This window comes from Colletotrichum navitas, assembly GCF_030913465.1.
Source record: "Colletotrichum navitas strain CBS 125086 chromosome Unknown LY79scaffold_2, whole genome shotgun sequence".
Classification (NCBI taxonomy): Eukaryota; Fungi; Ascomycota; class Sordariomycetes; order Glomerellales; family Glomerellaceae; genus Colletotrichum; species Colletotrichum navitas.
In genome coordinates, this window is record NW_026850548.1 from 139,326 (window position 1) to 161,598 (window position 22,273).

A 22,273-nucleotide genomic window follows, 5' to 3' on the forward strand; every position below is an offset into this window, starting at 1 on the left:
CCTCCCCCTCTCTGCTTTCTTCCAGTCCATCTTCCGCACGTCTTCTTCCCCTTGGCAAAGAGATACAATGCCAAGCCTTGGCGCGGCTGCGACCGAACTGTGGTCTTCTGTCTCCCAAGCAGATGTGACGGTTCAGGAGGTACCCCTTGGGCTCGAAATACTTCGACGCTTGTAGCGCTTCATATCGACCAGCCCGCGCCTTGACCCTGACCGCAGGTTCCTTCATCTCAGTGTACATCACCTACCGCATTCGTGAACCTCGTCTGAGACATCCGGACGGTAGGCGCCCTTCATCATCATTCTTCAACCGCAGTCTCCCCTAGTGTCTTGGTGTAAGGATACCTAGTCCTAGTCTACCTACATGCCCCCCCCTGCTACGGTAAACATACCGGCCCCTTGTGCCACACCCCTTGCATGTCGTCTACCGGGTCAGTCCCCCCCCTTTACCTCGACATCCTTCCTCTTTTGGCATGCACTCGTCGCCCAACTGGGTCCTCTGGGCTGCCGTGGCGTACTGGGTATGCTGTGTGTGTGGTGTGTGTAGGTGTGTTTGTGTGTCTGGCCGTGGGGGTTAGTTAGTCTTGGAAACCTGCGAGGGCTGCCACCGCCGCCACCGCCGCCACGTCACACACGTCCAAACGCCAGCCCGCCATCTTCTCAAAGAGCCTCAACGATGCCGAGCTAAACAATGTGGACCGCAGCGGCGCGGCAGGCGTTGCTCTTATTGTCCGGCATATGGGTTACCGGCTCAGCACTCGGCCACCGAGCCCGAGCCGAATCTAACGCATCTTTCTCTCTCTCTCTCTCTCTCTCTCTCTCTCTCTCTCTCTCTCTCTCTCTCTCTCTCTCTCTCTCTCTCCCTCTCTCTCCCTCTCTCTCCCTCTCTGTGTCTCTCTCTGTCTCCATCTCTCCAGCTCCATGGGACTTACATCCCGGTATTGCCGCCGGGCCAATTTGAAAACCTTTATGTCTGTGGGACCCTCTCTCCCCCCCTCTCTCGCCGGCCGCGGATCCATTATCACAGCCCGAAGCAACCTTCTGATGCTCGTGCTGGTCTTGGCAGATTGGCACTTTGGCGCGGATGCATGGTCGTGGGGCGGGTCTTCTCATCCCAACTTCCACCCCAATTTGGTGTCGAGACTTGCGCTCTCGTACCCGCACAGCCGTTCAAGGGTCAGGGAGCCTGGCAAACACCTTGAGGGTAGCAGATGAGTACTATGTATGTTCATGGAGGGAGAGACGCAGCCACACAGCATACACATACACACACACACACACACACACACACACACACACACACACACACGGACACATGGAGAGAGAGAGAGAGGGATCTCCCCCGCCAAGCCTACTCATCCCAGTTGGCCTCGGACAGGGGGTGGTTGCAAACCACGACGCATCCACACTCTCTCCCAGATTCTGTCTCTAGTCGTCTCATACACGCACACTTGGTGTATTTCCGTTCACTCACACACTCCCCCCTGGCTCCCTCACTCAAATCGAACTGCACGCTCGCGTCTCCACCGGACTGATACCCTGTTGGCACCTTCAAACCCAGTCCCGTTCGGTATCTATTCTGAGAAACGCTGGCATTTTTGGTCTGAAGATCTGGGCTCCTGTGGCACGCCCTGCAGTCGCTCGAGAGGACATATATCATCTGGTCCAAGGCCACAAAACTAAATTTTGGTCCACCGGAGCTGGATTCCCCTTGGTCAGCGAAAGCAACTTTATCTTTATTAAGTACCTGTTTAGTCCCTTGCCAAGTTTTCATCATCATCAACCCACATTTATTTACACTTCAAGAACATATATCAACATTCCCCTTTCCCGTGGTATCTCAGGTGCTTCGTCCTCTTCCCCGAACAAGTCGACACTCACTCAGCTTGACCACTTATTACCCTATCCCCCCCTCCCTCCCCCTCTTCCATCCCCCAACGAGCAAACGACTTATTCTCTGCGAGATTCGACGTGCTTTCATACAACAGCAACACCTCCAAAAAAAAAAACTAGAAAAGAAGACAACAACACAATCCAAGATGGATCACAGGGACCCGACGAGCTCGGCCTGGACGGAGTCTGCGGTGTCAACACGCAAGAACTCGGCGGAATGGCAAACGTCAAGGCCAAGCTCCCCCAGGCTGGCACCTCTGGACGTCAAGTTCGACAAGGGCAAGATGCATGACAAGGAAACAAACGTCACACCCATCATCGAGAAGGGTGCCTCGCCCGTCCACGACAACCACGGCCACGGCCACGTCGACATCAACGACCCGAACCGGCCGAGGATGACCTGGAAGGCGCGTCTGCACCACTTCACATGGGCGTGGTACACGCTCTCCATGAGCACGGGAGGTCTCGCCCTCCTCATCTTCGCCCAGCCGCACCAGTTCCCCGGCCTGCGGCAGATCGGCACCGTCATCTACGTCATCAACCTCATCATCTTCACCCTCATCTGCTCCGTCATGCTCGCCCGCTTCCTCCTGTACCCCGGCGACTTCAAGAGGTCGCTGACGCACGAGCGCGAGGGCTTCTTCTTCCCGACCTTCTTCCTGTCCATCGCCACCCTCATCACCAGCACGAGCCGCTACGCCATCCCCGAGAACGACGAGACCCTCGTGTGGGCGATCCAGGTCGCCTTCTGGGGCTACCTCGTCGTCACGCTCATGCTCGCCATCGGCCAGTACAGCTTCGTCTTCGCCAAGCACAACTTTGGCCTCCAGACCATGATGCCCACCTGGATTCTCCCCATCTTCCCCATCATGCTTACCGGCACCATCGCCTCCGTCATCGCCGACACCCAGCCCGAGATCACCGCCGTGCCCATCGTCGTCGCCGGCCTCACCTGCCAGGGCCTGGGCCTGTCCGTCGCCGTCCTCATGTACGCCCACATGGTCGGCCGTCTCATGTCCGCCGGCCTGCCCAACCGCGAGCACCGCCCCGGCCTGTTCATGAACGTCGGCCCCCCGGCCTTCACCGCCCTCGCCCTCATCGGCATGGCCAACGGCCTGCCCAACAACCTCGACCCCGACCGCGACGGCATCATCATCGACGCCGGCATCATCCGCACCATCTCCCTCATGGCCGCCATCTTCCTCTGGGCCCTCGCCGCCTGGTGGTTCGGCATCGCCACCATCGCCGTCATCTCCTCGCCCCCCGTCTACTTCCACCTGGGATGGTGGGCCATGGTGTTCCCCAACACCGGCTTTACCCTCGCCACCATCACCATCGGCAAACAGCTCGGGAACGAAGCCGTGCTGTGGTTCTCAACCGGCATGAGCGTCTGCCTCCTCCTCACCTACTTGTACGTCCTCTACCACCACATCAGGGCCGTCGTCATCCAAGACATCATGTACACCATGAGAGACGAGGACTTCAACGACCACTAAAGCACCAAGCGAAGTGGAAGGTGTGTTTGTGTGTGTGTGTGTGCGTGTGTGCGTGTGTATGTTTTTGGGGGACGGCAGCAAAAATGGTGTCGACAAAGGGCGGCCTCACGGGGCGAGTGGGCGTCCACCGGAGACTGAATACGAGATTGGGTAAATGGTCACAAGCGGTTTGTTTTTGAGCTCACTGTTCATTCCGATGTTCACAGCAACCAGAGCTTGGATCTGGGAAAGGGTTTTCATGGCAATATTTCCGCTCCGGCTGAGCGAAGTGGCGTTATCATTATTGGCAAAGATGGGGAAAGAGAACGAAGCCATCAGCATATTACCATCATCATCATCATCATCATCATCAGCGTCAGAGAAGCGCGCGGATTCCAAATTGGATTCTTTTCTCTTTTTTTTTTTTTATACATATATCTGAATACCCCCTTTCACGCTCTCTACCTGTCTTAGTTCCTTTTTTAGTATTTGGTCGATGTCTTCGGGATCCCCCTTCTCGGTTACCGAGAGTATGTAAACTCATACCATCAGAAACGCCGGGGGAGGGAATCCGGTTTGGGTCTTCGCACCACCATAGACTTACTTCACACACTAGAGAGATCAGACGCGTTGGATAGCACGCCTATAGAGGAAACACTCGACGAAGTTTACTCCAGATAAAACAAGAACTTGCTGCTCCGACGTATTCTATTCGCCTCCTGACCCCAACTCTCAGACGTGTTCCTCTTGCCCGCCTCCCTCCCACACACACACCCACACACACACACACACTCGCACACCCCTTTCGTGCATGACATGACACCCCAATTAAGCAATCAGAAAGGTCTCGTGTGCCCGCTTAGTCAACATCTCGCCATCCATGACCCCGTCGCAGTGCGCTTCGCCGACGAAACGGGAAGTCGTCCCATCTCTGGACGGTCTCAGGACGTACGGGATCCGAGAGCCGAACAGTACCACGACCACGTCGCCCGGGCGTGCGCCGCCCGGGGCCATGCCCACGTACCCTAGCCGCGTCACGTACGGGCGCATACCCGTCATTTTGTCCATGTTCAGGCTGTAGCTGGCCTGCACCCGAGCCAGGCGTTTGAACTCGCCCAGCCGCTGCTGGCGTATCTCGGGCGAGACGGACGCGAAGCGCTCGACGATCAGCGCGAGGCCGGCCAGGCAGACCTCGTAGTCGCCCCTGTCGGCCTGCGTGGCGCGGTGATAGTCGGCCGTGCTGTTCCAGTACAGGTCTCCCACGGGCACCCTCCACGCGGCTTCGGCACGCCTCTCGCTGCTCTCGTAGACGTCGCCGTCGTGCCCGCCCGCCGCGGGCGACCTGTCGCAGAAGGCCTTGACGGCCCGCAGGTGGTTGAGGCGAGCCTCCTTGTCCGCCTCCCGCCTCCACACGTCGCCCGTCTCCTCGATGGTGTCGACGGCGAGGCCTCGTATCCCGAGCACGCACGGGTCCTCTGTGTGCACCACCTCGGCCGTGCTGTCGCCCGCCGCTCCTATGGTCAGCCCTTCCGCGTTCTCGAACCCGGCCAGGTACGAGGGGGCCAGCGTCGGCCTCCAGTCCGGCACCCAAGACGGCAGACCGCCCATGTCCTTGGGGAACTGCGAGAAGGAGAGCGTCTGGACATGGCCGGCGCGGACGAGGGCGCGGGCGGCCTCCACGAAGGTGGGATGGCAGTCTGGGGAAGCGTAGTCCGGGACGATCTGCAGCCGCTCCGCGTCCACGGCGATGCTGAGCAGGCCGTAGATGCGGTCCCGCGGCAGGGTCGCCTCGGCGTCCCCGGTCACGTATGTCCTCCCCAGGAGGGTGTAGAGGTCGTCCCCGGGTCCCTCGCCCTTGACGAAGTTGCGCCTCCGCCGCCGTAGAGACATCAGTGGACCGAACCGTTGATCCTGGGCCTTGTCTAACAGATTGAGGTAATTTCGGTCGCCCATGTTCTCACGGCACAGAATACTTATGCACCGGTCGTATATCAACCTCGCCGGGGGCAGCAGGTCGATGTCCAGCGTCTTGGAGCCGCACAGGAAGAAGGTGTTGGCGCCCAGGGCCTGCTCCTGGATCGTCCACACGCGGTTGAACCACGGCCTCTCGTTGAAGGCGAGCATCGCCTCGAGAACGGCTTGGAACGCCGGCGCCGCCCTCTGCAGCAGGGCCTGGAACGACGCCGTCACCTCGTCCCCGGGGTCGCGGTTCTCCAGCACCGGGAACAGGAGCGGGAGCCGCTCCCTGGTGAGGTAGCTCTCGATGCCCAAGTCGCGGGCCGCCTGGCCGACGTCCCCCCAGCACTCCATCACCGCGTCGGAGCCGTCGGCCGCGGGGCCCAGCCAGACGATGACGAGTTCGGCCTTGCTGTAGATCTGTGCCATGAGCGGCACCTGCTCGCTCTTCTCCGCTGCGTCCTCCTGTTTGATGCAGATCTGATCTACCCAGAGCGTGACGGGCTCGTCTTCTCGACGGATGTGTCGCAGCGCCGTGTCGAGGGAGGCCGTGATCCAGAGACGCGTGCCCCCGACGTCAATACTGTGGGACTTGTCAGGCCGACCCCAGGTGTACGAGAGCGCCCTGTAGGGCTGCGGGGTGTCGATTGGGGTGGTCGAGACGACGCACCGCAGCGGGCTTGGGCCGCGCGCACCGCGTCCGGTGTCGTCCTGGTCTGGGGGAGGGTCTTCCCTAGATATTATGGCGGCGCCCGTGGCGTGTCTGGACGGATAGAGTTCGAGAAGCCTGATGTGGGTTGATGCCGAGGGTAGGCGTACCCGGTCGTAGCTAAAGTGAGGAACAGAGTTCTGCCGACTCGGCAACTTCGGCACGGAAGCCATGACTCCCGTACGTGTGGCGATGGGACAACACAGCTGGCGCGGCTATTCCAGGTCGAACAACGCAAGGGAACGAACGCCCAAGCGCAAGTGGGAGAGAGGGGGACAGTGTGATGTTGAGAGCTGCAGGGTCTGCCCTTCAAGTACCCCCCCTCCCCCTCCGTGTAAACACACGCCACCTTTTGCTATGCGGTAGGGCTGGTGTCATGTCGACCGAGATCGGGGTCTTGAAAGGTTCCGCTTTGGATGCGTCAGTTGAACTATCGATTGCGCTACTGCGGGGTATGTTGGTTTACAACCATGACAAGGGCAAATCCGAACAAGGTGCAGGGACAGTTTGGAGTGAAGCATGTCAGAGTTGACAAGCTGTGCTCTCAGCCGCACCGCGCTACGCAGTATTACCGCTTGCTTCCATGCCGGGATCACGCAGAAAAGCCTGGCGAGTTGCATGGATAGCCGGGTTTTATGGCTACTTTGGAGCAGCATGCGACATAACGCCGGGCCAGTCAGCGAGAATAGAGCTGAGGGGCATGTTGAACCCCCTCGGGGTCCAGTTCACCCAACGATTCTCAGTGTTTATATACTATGTAGAAGGTATCAGTGTTGGGAAATACCCTATCAGACAGTGAATGGGTTGCCCAATTGGAGAAAAGAAACCACTTCATTGGCTTGGCCCAATTGTAAACGAGAGTCACGAACGATACCCGGGATGACCCAAGATGGCGCATCGAACCAAAGCGCATTGCTTTGGCCACCCTGGCACATGTTCTCACGACCCCTACCCCCCCTCCCCCCTTAGTCACTACTCTCTGCTCCTTCTCCGACGCGGCTGGGTCAGCCCGGGACCGTCGGCACCCTTGAGTTGGGTTTACTCTAGTGCCCGCCGTTCTCGTTGATCCACGCGGCCGGGTTCAGCGTGTGGTCGGCGCCGGCGTCAACGCCGAAGCGGATCCCGGCGTGTATTTCGTCGGCCAGGGCGCGGCCGACCAGGGCGTAGCGCACGACCGGGTCTTCCGCGCCGGAGGACGCCATCATCAGCCTGTCCTGCGCGTTCCGTGTGACGGCCTGGTGGTTGATCGAGTACGGCGGCAGCTCCTCGATGGCGTTCAGGAGCTTCTGGTCAAAGTACATCTGGCCGATATGCGCGACCCTGCCGCCGGTGATGGTGTTGTTGGGCTGTTTAGCGGCGCCGATGTGGGCGATTGCTGGATGGAGGTCAGACTTTGCTACGAGGCAACGGCCTTGATCGAGAGTATACTGACCGTGAACGTGGTTGGTCCTTCCCACGTAGTGACCCGGAACGACGGTGTCGAATGTAGTCGTGCCCTCGTTGTCGATGAACTGGACTCCGCTAAGGGCGGTGGTGTTTATGAGGAACAGGTCGTTGGGGTTGCCGTTGCTGGGGTAGTTGAGGCCACCTCCGTAGACGCCCTGGAGCCCATTCGCAAACGTCCAAAACGTCTTCTACGAACGCTGAGAGGCTCGTGACTTACAGTCGAGTTGGCGCTTCAAAAGTCAACGGCAGCGTTGGCGATGGGCTCGCAAGTTCTGACGTCCACGACCTGGATGCCGACGGTCATCTTGACGCCGTTCTCGCCCTCAGTCAGTTCTCTGCGGACTTGTTCGCCCTTGACATCTGAAAGATGAGTCGAGACAAGCGTCACCTCTTGGAGAGTGTGAGAGCTTCTTACATAGAGGGTCTTCGGCCTGCTCGTGCGTCAGCATGCAAGCCCCGGAATCCGCAAACAGCTCCGAGGCCGGCGTGCTCTCATTGTACGGCTTGTTGACGGGATGGCCAGCAGCATATGAAAAAGAGGCTGTCTGGCCGGCATGCTTGGTGATTCGAGTATCAAGAGATAAAGAAAGCGGTTTGCAGCTTTGTTTCCGACTTCTCAAGGAGCAGTTTGACTTTTGCTAGTTCACGGTCTATCTGATATCTATTTAGGCCTGTACGCCATCACACGACGGTCGACACTCAGTATTGGCATCTGCTTGTCGCCCAATCCGTTGCTACGAATTAGCAACACGAGGTCGCCAGAACAGCACGCAATAAAGCAACTGTATGCGGTGGCTATGTATCGTTATCCTGGTACATATTAACCCGGATGTCAAGGAACTGCTTCCACAGCGCCGCCTTCCACATGATTTCCCAGTGTATAGCGGCTAAACTTCAGCATGTCGGTAGTTGGGCCTCGGAGCCCGGTTCTGAGAGCCAAGGCAGGGGGCATTTAACCGCGACACTTTAGTCCGAGAGGAGTAACCTTTTGGGAGGACATGGCACTTTCTGTTCCAATCGATGAAAGCTCCAGATGGGCTTTGCTAAGCTGGCAGCTGCGTGTGAGTGAGGGGATCGTATGACATCTAGGTTCTGGCTGTAAGGTAACGTTATGTTAATCTAGACCCGGGCTTTATGCAAACGACATTGAGAATGAGGCTACCTAACTCGGCTAATCCAAGTACTAAACAAACAGTACAAAAATAGAAAAGAAAAGAAAAAAGAATAAGAAACATACCAAGACGGAGAGAACCGTCGTTTGATAAAGCAACATACTTTCCAATCTCCGACCCCCATGTACACAAACTCCTATCAATCAACTTCCTTCACAATCTGCTCCATCGAACGCGTTTCAAACTCATCAGAGACACCGCGGCGCCGGACGATGCCAGTCAGGATCTCGGGGCTCAGGACCAGCCCTCGCAGGCTCTCGCAAAGATGATCGCTTTCCCGGTCACGCTCGATCAGGTCTCGGATTTCCGTTGCGCTGATATCCAAAGGCTTGGCGTCAGCCGGGACGAACCGCACCCACACGTTTCTGTCCCATGTGAGATGGCAGGTCTTGACTGTCGTCTTTCCGTCCTGCGCCGGCAGCGCCGACGTGAACGAGTCCTGATCCGTGTCGTCCGAGAGTTCATCTACCACGCTCTCCCCGGCGACATCCACGTCCTCCTAGGGCGTGAAGTAGGGGCGGAGCTTGAAGAGAGAGCCGTCGGGCTTGAGGAGGTCGCTCGATCTGCCGGCGTCGCTGGTGATGGTTTCGTGGCAGTCCCAGCAATACCCGTCGTATCGCTCGTACCGCGCGACATAGTCCGGCCCGAGGACGGCGGTGAACTGGATCTCGAACCCGTCCACCTCAACCGCCTTCTCTAGTCTCCTCCGCAGCCGGTCCCACCTGTCCGTGCTGCTGCTGTGCACCCACCATTCGGGCATGAACCTCGCGTCCGATCGCCAGAGGTGTGCCCGTTCGGACTTTGACAGCACGAGGCTCTGGCCCTTTCTCTTGCACTTGGCCTCCAGGGAATTGTCGTCGAGGGGGAGGATGATGGCGGCGATGACGTTGATGTCTCGGCTCCCCTCAAAGGCGCGCCGGAGAATGTTGTAGTGGCCGAGGTGAGGGGGGTTGAAGCATCCTGCATAGACCAGCACTCGGTTCTTCTGTCCTTTCTTCAGGAGAGGCTGCTTATCGGTGTTGAAGACGGCGGGGTGGCGTTTGCTGCGACACTTTGCAATGTATTTGCCCAACTCGGCAGTCTGGTCTTCCATTTCAACCCCCTAGTACTCTGCTCGGTGTGGTCGTAAGTGGAAGGTGAATCAGTAGTAAAGGTAGAAGATTCGACCGCCAAAGCGAAGCTTCTGAAACCGAAGATGAAAGGGCAGGTTTATAGATGAGTTGCAAGAAGGAGGATGCTTTGGCTTTCTGTGTCTGCTATCGTAAACATGTAGAGATGGAAGGCTTTGCAGATATTTAACAGTTGAAATTTCTGCCATCTATTTGTTCGGGTATCTAGTGTAATCTCTTGTTATTCAACCTCTGGATTCCACACCGGTCTCGAGACCGTTCGGCCCGTTTCAGGAAGAAACGACTTAGGAGAAGAGGCCCATTCGTAGACCGTGGTCATGGCCCCTCCCGAGAGACCAGGCAATGATCAAAAGAATGAGTAATGCCATGAGTCCAGGACAGAGAAATGCCTCTTTGGAGACAAGGCGTTGATTCCATAGAAATGAATGGCACTGAGCTTTGGTGACAAATCCTCCAAAGACGGTCGACAGGTCGTATGTTTCGGTTTCGTCCCCAGGAGAAAAGATCAAAGAAGAGAAGGGAGCAGAGAAATTGACCTATATTACAACTATACTATGATATTCTCAGGCATATAGGGCTCATGGGCCGATGAATGGGTCACTATCGGACTGTGTCCCACTATCTCGCTGCTTGCCGTATGCTGGACTGATGTTGAGACGTGTCTGTCGTGTGAGCATGTCCCCGGCCTGGAACGACGCAGAGGGGAGATTCGATAAGGATACAGATGGCGCAGCATGGGGACACCGTGTCGATGCATCTGAACATACCTTTCGGGACGGAAACAGGGACTGAACATCTTCCCCTCCCTGTGGTCTCTGGGTTTGCCTTGTTACCGCACTGGCACCGCCGGCGCGCGATGTTACGTGTAGAGCCCCCAAGAAAGGCAAAATGGCCTTTTTAAGTTTCGAAAATGCCGCAGAAGTTCCAAACAATGAGTTCGTCCGTCGAAAGCGCACTGTTGAGTGGTCAGTGAAGAGATATCCAAAAAAGATCGGCGTGGTGAAGGTTTGTATAAATTGTGACTCGAGGCTTGACAAGAGATTGAAACCGAATGAAATCGAAGTCAAAGAGGTTCGCAAGTCTGCCGGCGAGTGTATACTAGATAGATATATGCACAGATGAGGAGGTGTATATCTTCTGGTTTGCTTACATAAGGGGGTTTCTTAGCTCGGCTCATGGATGACTAAAGCTGGCAAGTTACGTAAACCACCCTTATCGATGTATTATGTAATAATGTGCCGGGTGCACGGAGGCGCCGGAAGTGGGGGTGAGAGCGGGAGCGGGCGCGGATGCCCCACCATGGCTCCGCCACACCCTTGCCGATGAAGCTCGCGGGCACTAACGAGCGCATAGAATCGGAAACGGGGACCCCGCACCATACAAGTAAGTTCAAGAAGTGTTCATATACATAAACGCTCTCGCTCCCTCTTCCCTCTACAAACACCAGCCCACAACTCACAAACTCGTGTGTCTTGCCTCATTGCTAGTGCTCGTGCTCTCAAATCACCGTCTCAAAAATGGCCTCCCCTCTCAGAATCGGCTATGTGCCCGAGCACTTTTCCACCCCCCTCCACTTCGCCAAGCAGTACTTCGGCCTCGACGCCACCCTCATCGCCTTCCCGTCCGGAACCGGCCACATGATTACCGCAATCCGCGGGGGTGAGATCGACGTCGCAATTGGCCTGACCGAGGGCTGGATCGCTGGTCTCGGCAAGGAAGATGCCCCCGGCGACGGCGGCTACCGTCTCGTCGGCACCTACGTCGACACCCCTCTGTGTAAGTCGCATGTTCCATTCTTCTGGAGGCAATCACCGACCACACACACTCGGTATGGATACTGACCCCCCTCCGCAGGCTGGGCCATCTCCACCGGCGCCCAGCGCCCCGAGATCAAGTCCGTCGAGTCCCTCAAGGGCGGCAAGATCGGCGTGTCACGCATCGGCTCCGGCAGCCAGATCATGGGCTTCGTCCTCGCCGACCAGCACGGCTGGCTGACGCCGTCGTCGCCGCAGCCCTTCTCCGACACGGTCATCCTCAACAACTTTGAGAACCTGCGCAACGCCGTCAACTCGGGCGCCGCCGACTTCTTCATGTGGGAGCACTTCACCTCCAAGCGCTACTACGACTCGGGCGAGATCCGCCGCGTCGGCGAGATCTACACCCCCTGGAGCAGCTGGAAGATCGTCGCCTCCACGGCGCTGGCCAAGGACGAAGGTCAGAAGCTCGACCCGCGCGTCAAGGACCTGTTCGCCAAGCTCGACCGCGGCATCCGCCACTTCAACGAGAACAAGGACGAGGCCGTCAAGTACATCAGCACTCGCCTCGACTACTCCGAGGCCGACGCCCGCGAGTGGCTCAAGACGGTCAAGTTCACCGACGGCGTCGAGGGCGTCAAGCCCGAAGTCGTCCAGAGCACCGTCGACATCCTGAGGAAGGCGAGCGTCCTGGTCGAGGGCAAGGGGAGGCAGCCGGAGGCCATGGTGGTCAGGGACTAAAAGAAACCCACTGGAATAAGAAGTAAATAAATTTGTAAGCTTAGCGGTTCTCCCGTCCATTATCCATCGTAGCCGTGAATAAGGTCATTCATGATCGCACATGTGACTAAAGGCCCAAAAGCTGGTGTGAAATGGCTCGTGGCTCCGAAATACTTGAATTATTTTCCACCTATGTACTCCCGAAACGTAGTCCAGACGATGATGCTAGGGTATCTACTATTTCCCGTCGTTACTTTGATTCTCTTTTCCTCTTTTCAATTTTTTTTTTCTTCGAAATAAGCCGTGAATAATCCCATCTTTTGCCTCGTTCATTTCCCTACGCGGCCTCGGCCTTCTTGTTCTTCTTCCTCTTGCCCTTGCCCTGGAGCTGCTCGCGCTTCTCCTGCTTGCGCGTCTCCTTGTCCTTGGCCCCGATGACGCCCGTCTCCGCGCCGCACGGCCACTTGGCGAGCGCCGCGGCCTCTTCCTCGTCGCTCCACTCCCGCGGCAGCACCGCAAACACGAGATAGGACGTGTGCGTCTTCAACTCCGGCTCCGCCCGGTGGATGACCCGGCCCTGCAGCCACGGCTTCCCCGCGTTGGGGTCGTCCTCTCGGGCGCCGCCGCCGCCGCCGTTCGTCGCTTCCGCCTCCGCCGCCACCGCCTGGTCCACGTCCATGGCGGTGCCCGCGGCCGGCGAGTCTTCCGCCGAGTTGGGGTCCGCCGAGGTGTGGTACTCCCTCGTGCGGCGCTCAATCTCCCGCAGCTTGCCGACCGCCTCCTTCACGTCGCGGGCGACGGGCGGGATGCCGCGCTCGGGCTGGCCGTAGCCGGCGCGGTCGCGGATGACGTTAAACTTCTTGTGCGAGATCTCGACCATGTCGATGTCCACCCAGCCCATCGTCCGCATCGTGTTGATCGTCTTCTGCACCTGCTCGATGCAGGGCGAGAAGGTGCAGATGTAGACGGACTTCTTGGGGTTCAGCGGCGAGACCCATTCCGCCGCCGCGTCCTCGTCGTCTTTTTGGAGCGCGGCGGGCTTCCGTCGCGACAGGTGGCGGAGGGCGTCCCAGGGGGCGGGCAGATCAAGGAACACGGACTCGGCTTCGGGGCTCTTGCCGTCGACCAGGAACCCGCCGCTGTAGACGTCGCGGTGCGAGAGCTTGACGATGCCTTCCAGCCCGTGCGCCTCGATCTCCACCTGCATCTTTTCGTACCGGTCCTTGTTGAACTCGAAGCTGAAGACCTTGCCCTTGCGCTGCGTCTCGTTCTCGGGGTAGCCATTGTAGACGGCACGTGCTGAGGCGTGCGTGAAGCTGCCGCTGCCGGCGCCGGCCTCGATCAATCGCGTGCCAGGACGGGCTCGTATGCGTTGGAGGACGTAGCTGTAGTCGGGGGTGTAGACTACCTGCGTCCGATGGGGTAGGCCGGCGGTCCATAGCTCGGCGGTGGGCTGGAGAATGTGGACGAAGCCGCTGGCGGCGGTAGGGGCCTTCTTGACCGGCGCGCTCGACTCGGTTTCGGCGTCGTCGGCGGCGGCTGGCGTGGACGCATCGGTCTCGTCCTCCTTTCTCTTGCGCTTGCGGCCCCGCGAGCCGGTATCGACGACCGAGGCGCGGATTTGCGAGCCCCACGGGACGTTGATAAGGGTGGAGTGAGGAAAGGACCCGAACCGGGTGTTGAGGACGGCACCTTCGGCGTAGCCGTCGACGGCACCGGTCGAGTCTCGGAGGATCAGGGGAACGAGGTTGTCGCGCGAGAGCTGGACGATGGCGAGGGAATTGGCCGATGTCCTAGAACCGGGCTCGAGGAAAGGCGAGGGTTTCGCCATTATGATGCTTCGTACGGCCGAGACCAAGTGCTGCTCGGGCCTGAATGATAAAAATAAAATAAAAAAAGAGCGAGCAACAGACGGGACGAAAAAGGTCGGATGTAAGCATCTGGGACAAAAACTTCGCGAGGCTGAGGAAAAAAGTCACAATGTGGCTTGACGCGGGGCACATGTGGCTGATGGCCATCCCTTCAAGGGTTCCAGCCACTCATATGTCAACGCCACAGCCCCACCGGCTGCAAGGCTGAAGATGGTGTCACACCCTTTATTTGATACTCTTTTCTCGGCCGGTCCCCTCCCTTCCGTCCCTCCCTCCCCCGGCATTTTGAGTCACTCACCACGATCCTCCCTCAGTCCTCGAACCCCCTCCCTCTCCCCCTCCTCCTCCTTTCTGTCCAAGTTCTTCCCCACGTCGTCCCTGACTCTCTTTTTCTTCTATACTGGATGAATCGCCTCTTTAGACTCACCAGGTTTTCGGTTACTCTCTCCACTCAGATACCCACGCTTCGTTTCTCTCGGAGGTACTGCGCCACCATCGCGACGATGGAGTCGCTGAAGCTGCACAACTCGCTGAAGCCTGGCCAGCCAGTGCCCTTCACGCCCATTAACCCGGGGAAGGTCTCGTGGTACGCCTGCGGACCTACCGTCTACGACAAGAGTCACTTGGGCCATGCGCGCAACTATGTCTCGACCGACATTATCCGGCGCATCATGATGCACTACTTTGGCGCCGATGTCAAGTTTGTCATGAACATTACCGATGTTGACGACAAGGTTGGTCCCTCTTCTGTCTGAACTGCTTTTTTTTCCCGGCCACAGCTCCTGACAATTTATTGTCTTGTTCTAGATCATCATCAAGGCCCGCAGGCAACGCTTGCTCGAACTCGAAAAGCAGAAGAGCTACTCCCAAGATGAGCTGGCCAAGCTTGCTCTCACAGCGTTCCGCGCATACGCCGACAAGAGCTTGCCCCTCCTCCAATCCGCAGATCTCGACGAAAACAACTACCTCGAGCGGAGAGACAGCGCATATGGCAAGGTTCTGGCGGGCGGCACCCTAACCGGAGAGGGCAAGCCCGGCGACGACGAGGCCAAGACGAAGATGCACATCAGCAATATGGATAACGCGGCGTTTGCCATCAAGGACAAGAACTTCTACCCCGGCATCGACGAGATCCTCCTGCCCTACCTCGACTCCCTCTACAAGGAGACCATCGACACGAGTGACCAGACCATCTTCACCGACCTCACCCAGAGCATGGAGCGCGAGTTCTTCGACGACATGGACGCCCTCAACTGCTTGCGCCCCGACGTCATCACCCGCGTCACCGAGTACGTGCCCCAGATTGCCGAATTCGTCGCGCGCATTGTCGACAAGGGATTCGCCTACGAATCGGACGGCTCCGTCTACTTCGACATCGCGGCTTTCGAGAAGGCCGGCAACACGTACGCGCGCCTGCGCCCGGGCAACCGCAACGACAAGTCGCTGCAGGAGGACGGAGAGGGTGCCTTGTCCAAGAACCTGGGCGAGAAGCGCAACGAGGGGGACTTTGCGCTTTGGAAAAAGTCCAAGAAGGGAGAGCCCTACTGGGACAGCAGATGGGGCCAGGGCCGCCCCGGCTGGCATATCGAGTGCTCAGTCATGGCTTCCGACATTCTCGGGGCACAGATGGACATCCACTCTGGCGGCGTCGACCTGGCATTCCCCCACCACGACAACGAGCTGGCCCAGAGCGAGGCCTACTACGTCGACAACTCCAAGGGGGAACACACATGGGTCAACAACTTTTTGCACATGGGCCACCTGTCCATCTCCGGGTCCAAGATGTCCAAGTCGTTGAAGAACTTCCAGACCATCCAGGATGCTCTCGCGACGACGTACACGTCGAGGGGGATGCGCATTGTCTTCCTCATGGGCAAGTGGAACGACGGCGTCGAGATCTCCCCCGACATGAGAGCCCAGGCTTCCAGCTGGGAAGCCACAATCAACGTGCGTGCCGCCCTACCCAATCCAACTAAACTCTAGATGATGCCTAACCGTTTCGCAGAACTTCTTCACCAATGTCAAGGCCCTCGTTGCGGACGTAAGCGCGTCAACGCCTGGAGTCGAATCCCTCTCCATTTCCGAAAAGCCGTCCGGTGGCCTGGTGTCCGAGCTGGAAAAGGCCAAGAACGACCTGCACACCGCCCTTACCAATTCCTTTGATACCCCCCAGGCGATGCGCGTGATTCAGGAGCTTGTTAGCGAGGCGAACAAGGTTGTCGTTTCCCAGGAGGCCGAGGCGAACCTGCCGGCGCTTGTTGCTGTTGCCCGCTGGATCACCAAGATTCTCGGAACCTTTGGCCTTGACGAGAACGCCACGGCGCCGTACGAAGGCCTCGGCTGGGCCGTCCCCGCGTCCAAGGCGAGCTTGGACCCCAAGACAGTCGTGCAACCGTACGCGGCCGTGTTCCAGAGCGTCAAGTCGGACGTGGAAGCGCTCGAGCTTTCGGCCGATTCGGTTTCCAAGCTGCTGAGCCAAGACCCGGAGGCGGAGTTTTCATCCCTCGCCGACAAGGGTGTGCGCGACCCGGAACAGCTGGCGCTTCCCTACCTGCGGGCGGCCTCGAGGTTGCGTGATGAGCTCCGACGCATCGTGTCGACGGTGTCTCCCGAGACGAAGAAGGCCATCCTCTCCCTCACGGACCGGATCCGCGACGAGGACCTCACGAACCTGGGCGTGTATCTCGACGACCGGCCGGACGGCAAGTCGTCTCTGATCAAGTTTGTGCCGGCGAGCGAGCTGATTGCGGCCAAGAACGAGAAGCTGGCCAAGGAGGCGGAGAAGGCGCGGGCCAAGGAGGAGGCAAAGCGGGCGCGCGAGCAGGCGGAGAAGGAGAAGTGGGAGAAGGCCAAACTCCCGCACACGGAAATGTTCAAGGGCGACGACAAGTACGCCGGGTGGGACGCCGAGGGCCTGCCGACGAAGCTCAAGGACGGCAGCGACGTGCCCAAGAGCCAGCTCAAGAAGCTGCAGAAGCAGTGGCAGAGCCAAAAGAAGGCGCACGAGGAGTATCTGGTCAAATTTGGTGGCGGTAAATCATAGAGACGGGGGCGGGGCCGGGGTTAGCATCTCAAAAAGCAGGCAATTTAACGACGTTGTGAGGACACGATTGAGAGGGAACGCTTACCTAGTTCGTAGCGGTGAGGCCCTCGCCAAAGTTCACATGGGAACGGGTTTGAGCCATAGCCATGGAAGCTAGCAAGCTAGCAAGCAAGCAAGCAAGCAAACAAGCTCTCGCGGTGCGGCGTGCACTTGTGGCGTACCGAAGCTAACGTGACGTGACGGAGAGACCGACTGGATGGATGAGCACGAGAGAGCTTCAAGCTTCGTGGCTGGGGCGGCGCGGGTGGGAAGACGCCGGGACCCCTGAAACTAGACCCTGCCAGGCCGGGCAGGGTCCCGGTCGGTACGCGATCCCGCTTGTTTGCCAAGAAATGCGATCGCCTCTGCCCGGTTCATGGGTGGCTGCTACGTTATCATGCGGGGAGGGAAGGGGGATTTCTGGCTTCTCGTCGGCCGCGTCGATTCGTTCCAGAGCCGCTCCGTCTCCTAGACAGCAGCAGCATCACCATCATCATCACCATCATCATTATCATCATCATCATCATCATCAGTGACGAGAAGCTTGGACGAGGGACCCGTCAAACCGGGCTCGTAGGACGGATAGGCTCCGGGGATCTCGAGCACCGGTCAGCGCGTAGCTCGTACAGGTAGCCGAGCTTTGCCATCGAGTCCTGCTGGGTATGGTATCAAAGGTGTGACGGGTTCAATGCACGGTGTAAAGCTTGGGCAGATGATGCGAAGTAAACCGGATTCTAATTAGCCAGATCAGCATGGCACGCAGCATGACGCGGCGACGAGCTGCCTCCGTTAATGTCCGGAAGTGGCCTTGACCTGTGCGGTGAGGGGTTTAAGCATCTCGTAATACATCGCGAACCTACGTACAGTACCCCTCATCATCCAGGCCCCCCCCATTCCCCCTCCCGCCTTTGTTCGTATTGCTTTGGGGGAAAAGGTGCTCTGAGACGCTCGTTGTACGGGGGGAGGGGGAAAGGGGCTTCAGTGACACGTCATGACATGATGTCGGTGTGAGGAGCCTGTGACATATGCAGGGCCGATGTATACAGTTTACATACTTACTGGTACAGGACGGTACCGTATCCTCTCGTGAGATTGATAAAACGCTAGTCGGCAAGAGGTATAGCGGCCGCTTTGACGGTCGCTGTAAGGGGTATAGTCTGCTGGCAGAAACAGGGATCTAGAAGTAGCAAAAGCAGGGGTTAGTCATGTACGTCAGCAGCAAGTTAGGTGGCAAGGGCTAGCAAACAGACTTATGGTTAACATTGGATTTCCTCCCTCCCTCCCACTCTAGATCTCCTATAGCCTTGTTAAACTATTTCTAATAGGTTACTAGACATCTTTAGCTAGAGATATATACTCTTAGCAGTTATTATTTATATTAACATTAAATATCTCTTTTTATATTATTTTTTTCTTTATATAGGTGTTATAGTTAAAGTTATTTTAACTATCCTATAATATCTTTTTATTTAGTATATCCTTAATCTAAATCTTATTAATATTACTTTTATTTAGGTTACTATTAATCTTATACTAAAGAAAGGATTACTAGACTATTTTACCCCTTTTAGCTAGGCAATAGGTAGCTATTATAATAGTATAAGTAACTATAATATATTTTATTAATATAGACTACTTAATAGGCTAGCTAGGCTAGCTAGGTTAAATAAGTTAAATAGGCTAAATAGGCTAAATAGGCTAGCTAGGCTAATAAGTAGTAGCTTACTTTATTTACTATATATATTTATCTATTACTTTAGATAACTACTACTTAAAAGGCTTATTAATAATAGTATCTAAAGGTTAAAAAAGAAAGGTTATACCTAGTAGTATAAGGCTAAGTATAATATAATAAAAGTAAAGTTATAATAGTATAAAAAAGGTCTTATAAAAAGTTATAATATTTATAACTAATAAGTATTTTTACCTTATTATAAAAAAAAAAAATTTATTTATTAGCTACTACCTAAGAAAGTACTTATTATTATAAGCTATATTATTATATTTAACTATTACTTTTTTACTATATAAGTTACTTTTATATACCTCTATTTAGCTACTAAGGCTAATAGGCTTACTATAAAAAATAAGCTTTAGTAGTAGCTATTAGACTTTATTAGTAAAGATATAAAAGATAAGAGTAGCTTACTGCTTACTTTAGCTACTATAGTTACTTTTACTAGCTACTATATAGGACCTTTTAGCTACTTATATAGATTTATTAAGGTATTTAAAAAGTATAGGGGTCTTATTAAAGTTAATAATATAGTTAAGTAAAAAATAAAGGCTACTAATAGGTAGCTACTACTAGGCTAGTAATAGCTAGCTAATATATTAGTTAAAGTAAAAAAAGCTAGTAATAACTATAAGGTATTTAGTAAGTAGCTTTAAGGCTTACTTTATAAGCTAGTAGTATAAAATACTTTATTATATAAGGAAGCTATTAAACTAGCTAGTAAAAAATTAGAAGAGGTAGGTATAGGTAGGTAGATTACTAGCTATAAGGGTGTTAAGGTATCTAGCAGTAAAAAGGGCCTAGGCCTCCTGCTTAAACTATCTAGTAGTAATAACTTTATTATAGGCTTATTATTACTAAAAGTAGCTATATAGTTTAGCTTTAATCTTTAGCTACTTTAGTTAATAAATAAAGAGGCTTATACTAGTAATTATACTTTATTATTAATACTACTTAGATATTATTAGGAGAAGGATTTTAAAGTAGGCAGTAGCCTTTTATAAGGTTAAGTAGTAGAGGCTATTAGCTAGGTCTAGGGGATATTGCTAGCCTATTACTATTACTGTTGCTATAATAGATTAATTAGGTAGCAGTAGTGTTTAAGGTAAATTAATACCTCTGTTTTTTTTACTAAAAATAAGACTATTTAACTTATTAGATAGGCTTTTTTAGTGTATATTATTAGTTAATAATAGGCGTAGGATTTTTACCTATTTTCTTGTGTAACAGTAGTGTATTTAGGTTAACTTTGCCCAGCGGTAGGCAGTTAGGCATTGTGAATATTGTAGTAGGTTAATAGGTTAATGGGTTAATAGGTTGGATAGGTTGGATGGGCTGGCTGGCTGGCTGGCAAGAAGGTAGGTGGGGTCAGCCAGTTGACCGCTTTCTAAATAAAGCTTAGCGCAGTGGATATACGCTAGCGGTTTTTGGCTAGCGTATTGCCTTTAATAGTTAGCCTTCCCACTAGCGTTTTATCAATCTCACGAGAGGATACGGTATTAGAGGAGGACCACGAACTGAAATCGATCGACATTAAAGGCATTCCAGGCCGTGGAGCTCTCGCTGCCGGTTAGCCGGGACGGTCAAGCTTTCTTGGCTTCGACGCTAATCCTCCCCTCCCCCACCCCAGTCGTGTGTCTTCTTCAGCCCAGCAGGGGTGGCCGACGCAGTAATGCCGAAGCTCCCTGTGTTACATGGCATATGGCGGGAGGGGATTGGCTTGGCCAGATTCGCTGCAAGCGGCGTCCTCTTGGAGAGTTTTCCACATGCCTACCTATCAGATTCCCCATCCGAGCAATACTTCGGACCACAGCCTTTGTGAGCCCGGGTTCGTCCTGTGTTGCTCAGTAATGCCCTTTGGTCTTTGCCCAATGTTTTCCCAGTGGCGGCCCCCAATGGCTTTCAATGGTCTGTCTCAATGGTTAGTTAGGTAGTCTGAATGGACTGGGCGGCGGCCAGCCTCGATTTCGTACAGAAGGCCTAACTCGATCCTCGGACCTCTGCTCGAACCATGTGTTCCTCTCTCTCTCTCTAGACGACACACGGAATTGGGAGGGGGCGCGGACAAAGCAGTGCCCTCCCGCGGGGTCCAAAAAGACGCTGCTGATATCCAGACCAAGCCAGACTCCCCACCACCGGCAAATGCCGCATCCACGATTTGTTTGATCATACGTACTACGTCAGGGTCGTGTCGGGGCAAGACTAACTCGGCAAACCGGCGTCCGTCCCCATCTGCTTGTCGAGCTTCCAGCCCGGACGATCCCCGCCCCAATGGCGGGTTTCGATGGGGATCGGCTGGCTGGTCCCCCTGCCCCAACACCCTCTCTCTGTCCGCAACAGGCTTGTTGCGCTCCAGCGTTTCCGGAGCGTCGACTCTGTTCCAGGGACGCGGTCTGGAGCATGAATGAATGAGAAACGCGCATTCTCGGTCCAGCTGCGGGCGATCCGGGGGCGGTGCGGCACCTCCATCATGCCACGCATGGGGACTAGGGGCAAAGGCTCAACGTAGGTATTGCAGATTGCTTGAATGAATCAAGCTTAGCTGAGACCTCCCCCTCCTTTGACGATCTATGATCACATGAGAGCTCGGGTTGAGGGGGGAGAGGGGGATAAGAACCCCTCGGCCTGCCCCTCACAGCTTGAATATCAAGCTATCACTTTCCATCACTCTCAACCAGATCCCAATACCAACACCCTACCTATCAACACATACCTACTTATCAACACATACCTACTTTTTTCTTATTACCCAAACCCCCAACAAGCCAACATGTTCGGATTCGGTACGTGCTACCATGCCCAGCACATCGGTCACTATCGCTGACTCGAAGAACAGGAGAGGCCAAGGAGCAGCGTGACGCCGTCTACGACGACCAGCACGAGGGCAAGCTCAGCCACGAGGTCCTCGCTGGCGGAGCTGCCTTCGAGGCCATGAAGCTGTTCGAGGACCGCCAGCGCAAGAACGGTGCGTTCCCCCACTACTGAAGCCCGTCCATCTTCCGTCCAAAAACTAACACGTCTTCCGCGACACAGGAGAGCCCATCAAGCACGCCTTCGCTAAGGAGCTGATCGCCGGCATCGCCGGCGCCGAGGTCGACAAGCTGGTCGAGACCAAGGGACTGGACTACATCGACCGCGAGAAGGCCAAGAGGCACGCTGAGAAGCAGGCCGAGCACCTGTACCAGGAGCAGTACGGCGACATGGATGAGTACAACCCGTGAGTTAACATTCCTGCCCTGCCGAGGCGCGGCTTCGACGACAAACAAGACAGAGAAGCTGATAATGTCCGTAGTGATCAGCGCGGCCGCCACGAGTCGACGGACTACTAGATTC

General features: G+C 55.5%; 10 protein-coding genes across 10 annotated transcripts; 6 read left to right on the top strand and 4 right to left on the bottom strand.

Moving 5' to 3' along the window:
* Positions 1-470: 470 nt before the first annotated feature.
* Positions 471-783, top strand: LY79DRAFT_665022 (uncharacterized protein; the record flags this gene model as incomplete). The annotated part of the gene is made up of 2 exons (XM_060563001.1): positions 471-518; positions 580-783. 2 exons carry the CDS (start codon positions 471-473, stop codon positions 781-783), a joined length of 252 nt encoding a protein of 83 aa, XP_060419902.1.
* A 306-nt stretch (positions 784-1,089) lies between these two features.
* LY79DRAFT_138117 (uncharacterized protein) lies at positions 1,090-1,858 on the top strand. Its single transcript, XM_060550927.1, has one exon. It carries the CDS (start codon positions 1,222-1,224, stop codon positions 1,678-1,680), a length of 459 nt encoding a protein of 152 aa, XP_060419903.1. The 5' UTR covers positions 1,090-1,221; the 3' UTR covers positions 1,681-1,858.
* Positions 1,621-3,760, top strand: LY79DRAFT_534745 (C4-dicarboxylate transporter/malic acid transporter). Its single transcript, XM_060556459.1, has one exon. The coding sequence runs from the start codon at positions 2,037-2,039 to the stop codon at positions 3,384-3,386; it is 1,350 nt and encodes a 449-aa protein (XP_060419904.1). The 5' UTR covers positions 1,621-2,036; the 3' UTR covers positions 3,387-3,760.
* Positions 3,761-4,065: 305 nt separating this feature from the next.
* Positions 4,066-6,296, bottom strand: LY79DRAFT_534746 (heterokaryon incompatibility protein). Its single transcript, XM_060556460.1, has one exon. The coding sequence runs from the start codon at positions 6,201-6,203 to the stop codon at positions 4,194-4,196; it is 2,010 nt and encodes a 669-aa protein (XP_060419905.1). The 5' UTR covers positions 6,204-6,296; the 3' UTR covers positions 4,066-4,193.
* A 777-nt stretch (positions 6,297-7,073) lies between these two features.
* Positions 7,074-7,994, bottom strand: LY79DRAFT_504592 (Intradiol ring-cleavage dioxygenase; the record flags this gene model as incomplete). Its single annotated transcript, XM_060553521.1, has 4 exons — positions 7,074-7,405; positions 7,463-7,664; positions 7,721-7,836; positions 7,892-7,994. Coding segments are annotated over 4 exons (753 nt in total), but the record flags the coding sequence as incomplete, so codon positions are not given.
* An 841-nt stretch (positions 7,995-8,835) lies between these two features.
* On the bottom strand, positions 8,836-9,898 carry LY79DRAFT_683322 (uncharacterized protein). Its single transcript, XM_060564609.1, has 2 exons — positions 9,118-9,898; positions 8,836-9,048 (listed from the first exon to the last, which is right to left on the bottom strand). The coding sequence occupies exon 1, from the start codon at positions 9,739-9,741 to the stop codon at positions 9,148-9,150; it is 594 nt and encodes a 197-aa protein (XP_060419907.1). The 5' UTR covers positions 9,742-9,898; the 3' UTR covers positions 8,836-9,048; positions 9,118-9,147.
* A 1,201-nt stretch (positions 9,899-11,099) lies between these two features.
* LY79DRAFT_534753 (uncharacterized protein) lies at positions 11,100-12,392 on the top strand. Its single transcript, XM_060556461.1, has 2 exons — positions 11,100-11,554; positions 11,633-12,392. Exons 1-2 carry the CDS (start codon positions 11,296-11,298, stop codon positions 12,271-12,273), a joined length of 900 nt encoding a protein of 299 aa, XP_060419908.1. The 5' UTR covers positions 11,100-11,295; the 3' UTR covers positions 12,274-12,392.
* A 5-nt stretch (positions 12,393-12,397) lies between these two features.
* On the bottom strand, positions 12,398-14,268 carry LY79DRAFT_534755 (tRNA methyltransferase complex GCD14 subunit). The gene has a single exon (XM_060556462.1). It carries the CDS (start codon positions 14,081-14,083, stop codon positions 12,590-12,592), a length of 1,494 nt encoding a protein of 497 aa, XP_060419909.1. The 5' UTR covers positions 14,084-14,268; the 3' UTR covers positions 12,398-12,589.
* A 358-nt stretch (positions 14,269-14,626) lies between these two features.
* LY79DRAFT_504999 (tRNA synthetase class I catalytic domain-containing protein) lies at positions 14,627-17,166 on the top strand (the record flags this gene model as incomplete). The annotated part of the gene is made up of 3 exons (XM_060553566.1): positions 14,627-14,857; positions 14,931-16,070; positions 16,129-17,166. 3 exons carry the CDS (start codon positions 14,627-14,629, stop codon positions 17,164-17,166), a joined length of 2,409 nt encoding a protein of 802 aa, XP_060419910.1.
* A 4,544-nt stretch (positions 17,167-21,710) lies between these two features.
* Positions 21,711-22,269, top strand: LY79DRAFT_665029 (uncharacterized protein; the record flags this gene model as incomplete). Its single annotated transcript, XM_060563002.1, has 4 exons — positions 21,711-21,723; positions 21,777-21,905; positions 21,974-22,157; positions 22,233-22,269. The coding sequence occupies 4 exons, from the start codon at positions 21,711-21,713 to the stop codon at positions 22,267-22,269; spliced, it is 363 nt and encodes a 120-aa protein (XP_060419911.1).
* Positions 22,270-22,273: the final 4 nt, after the last annotated feature.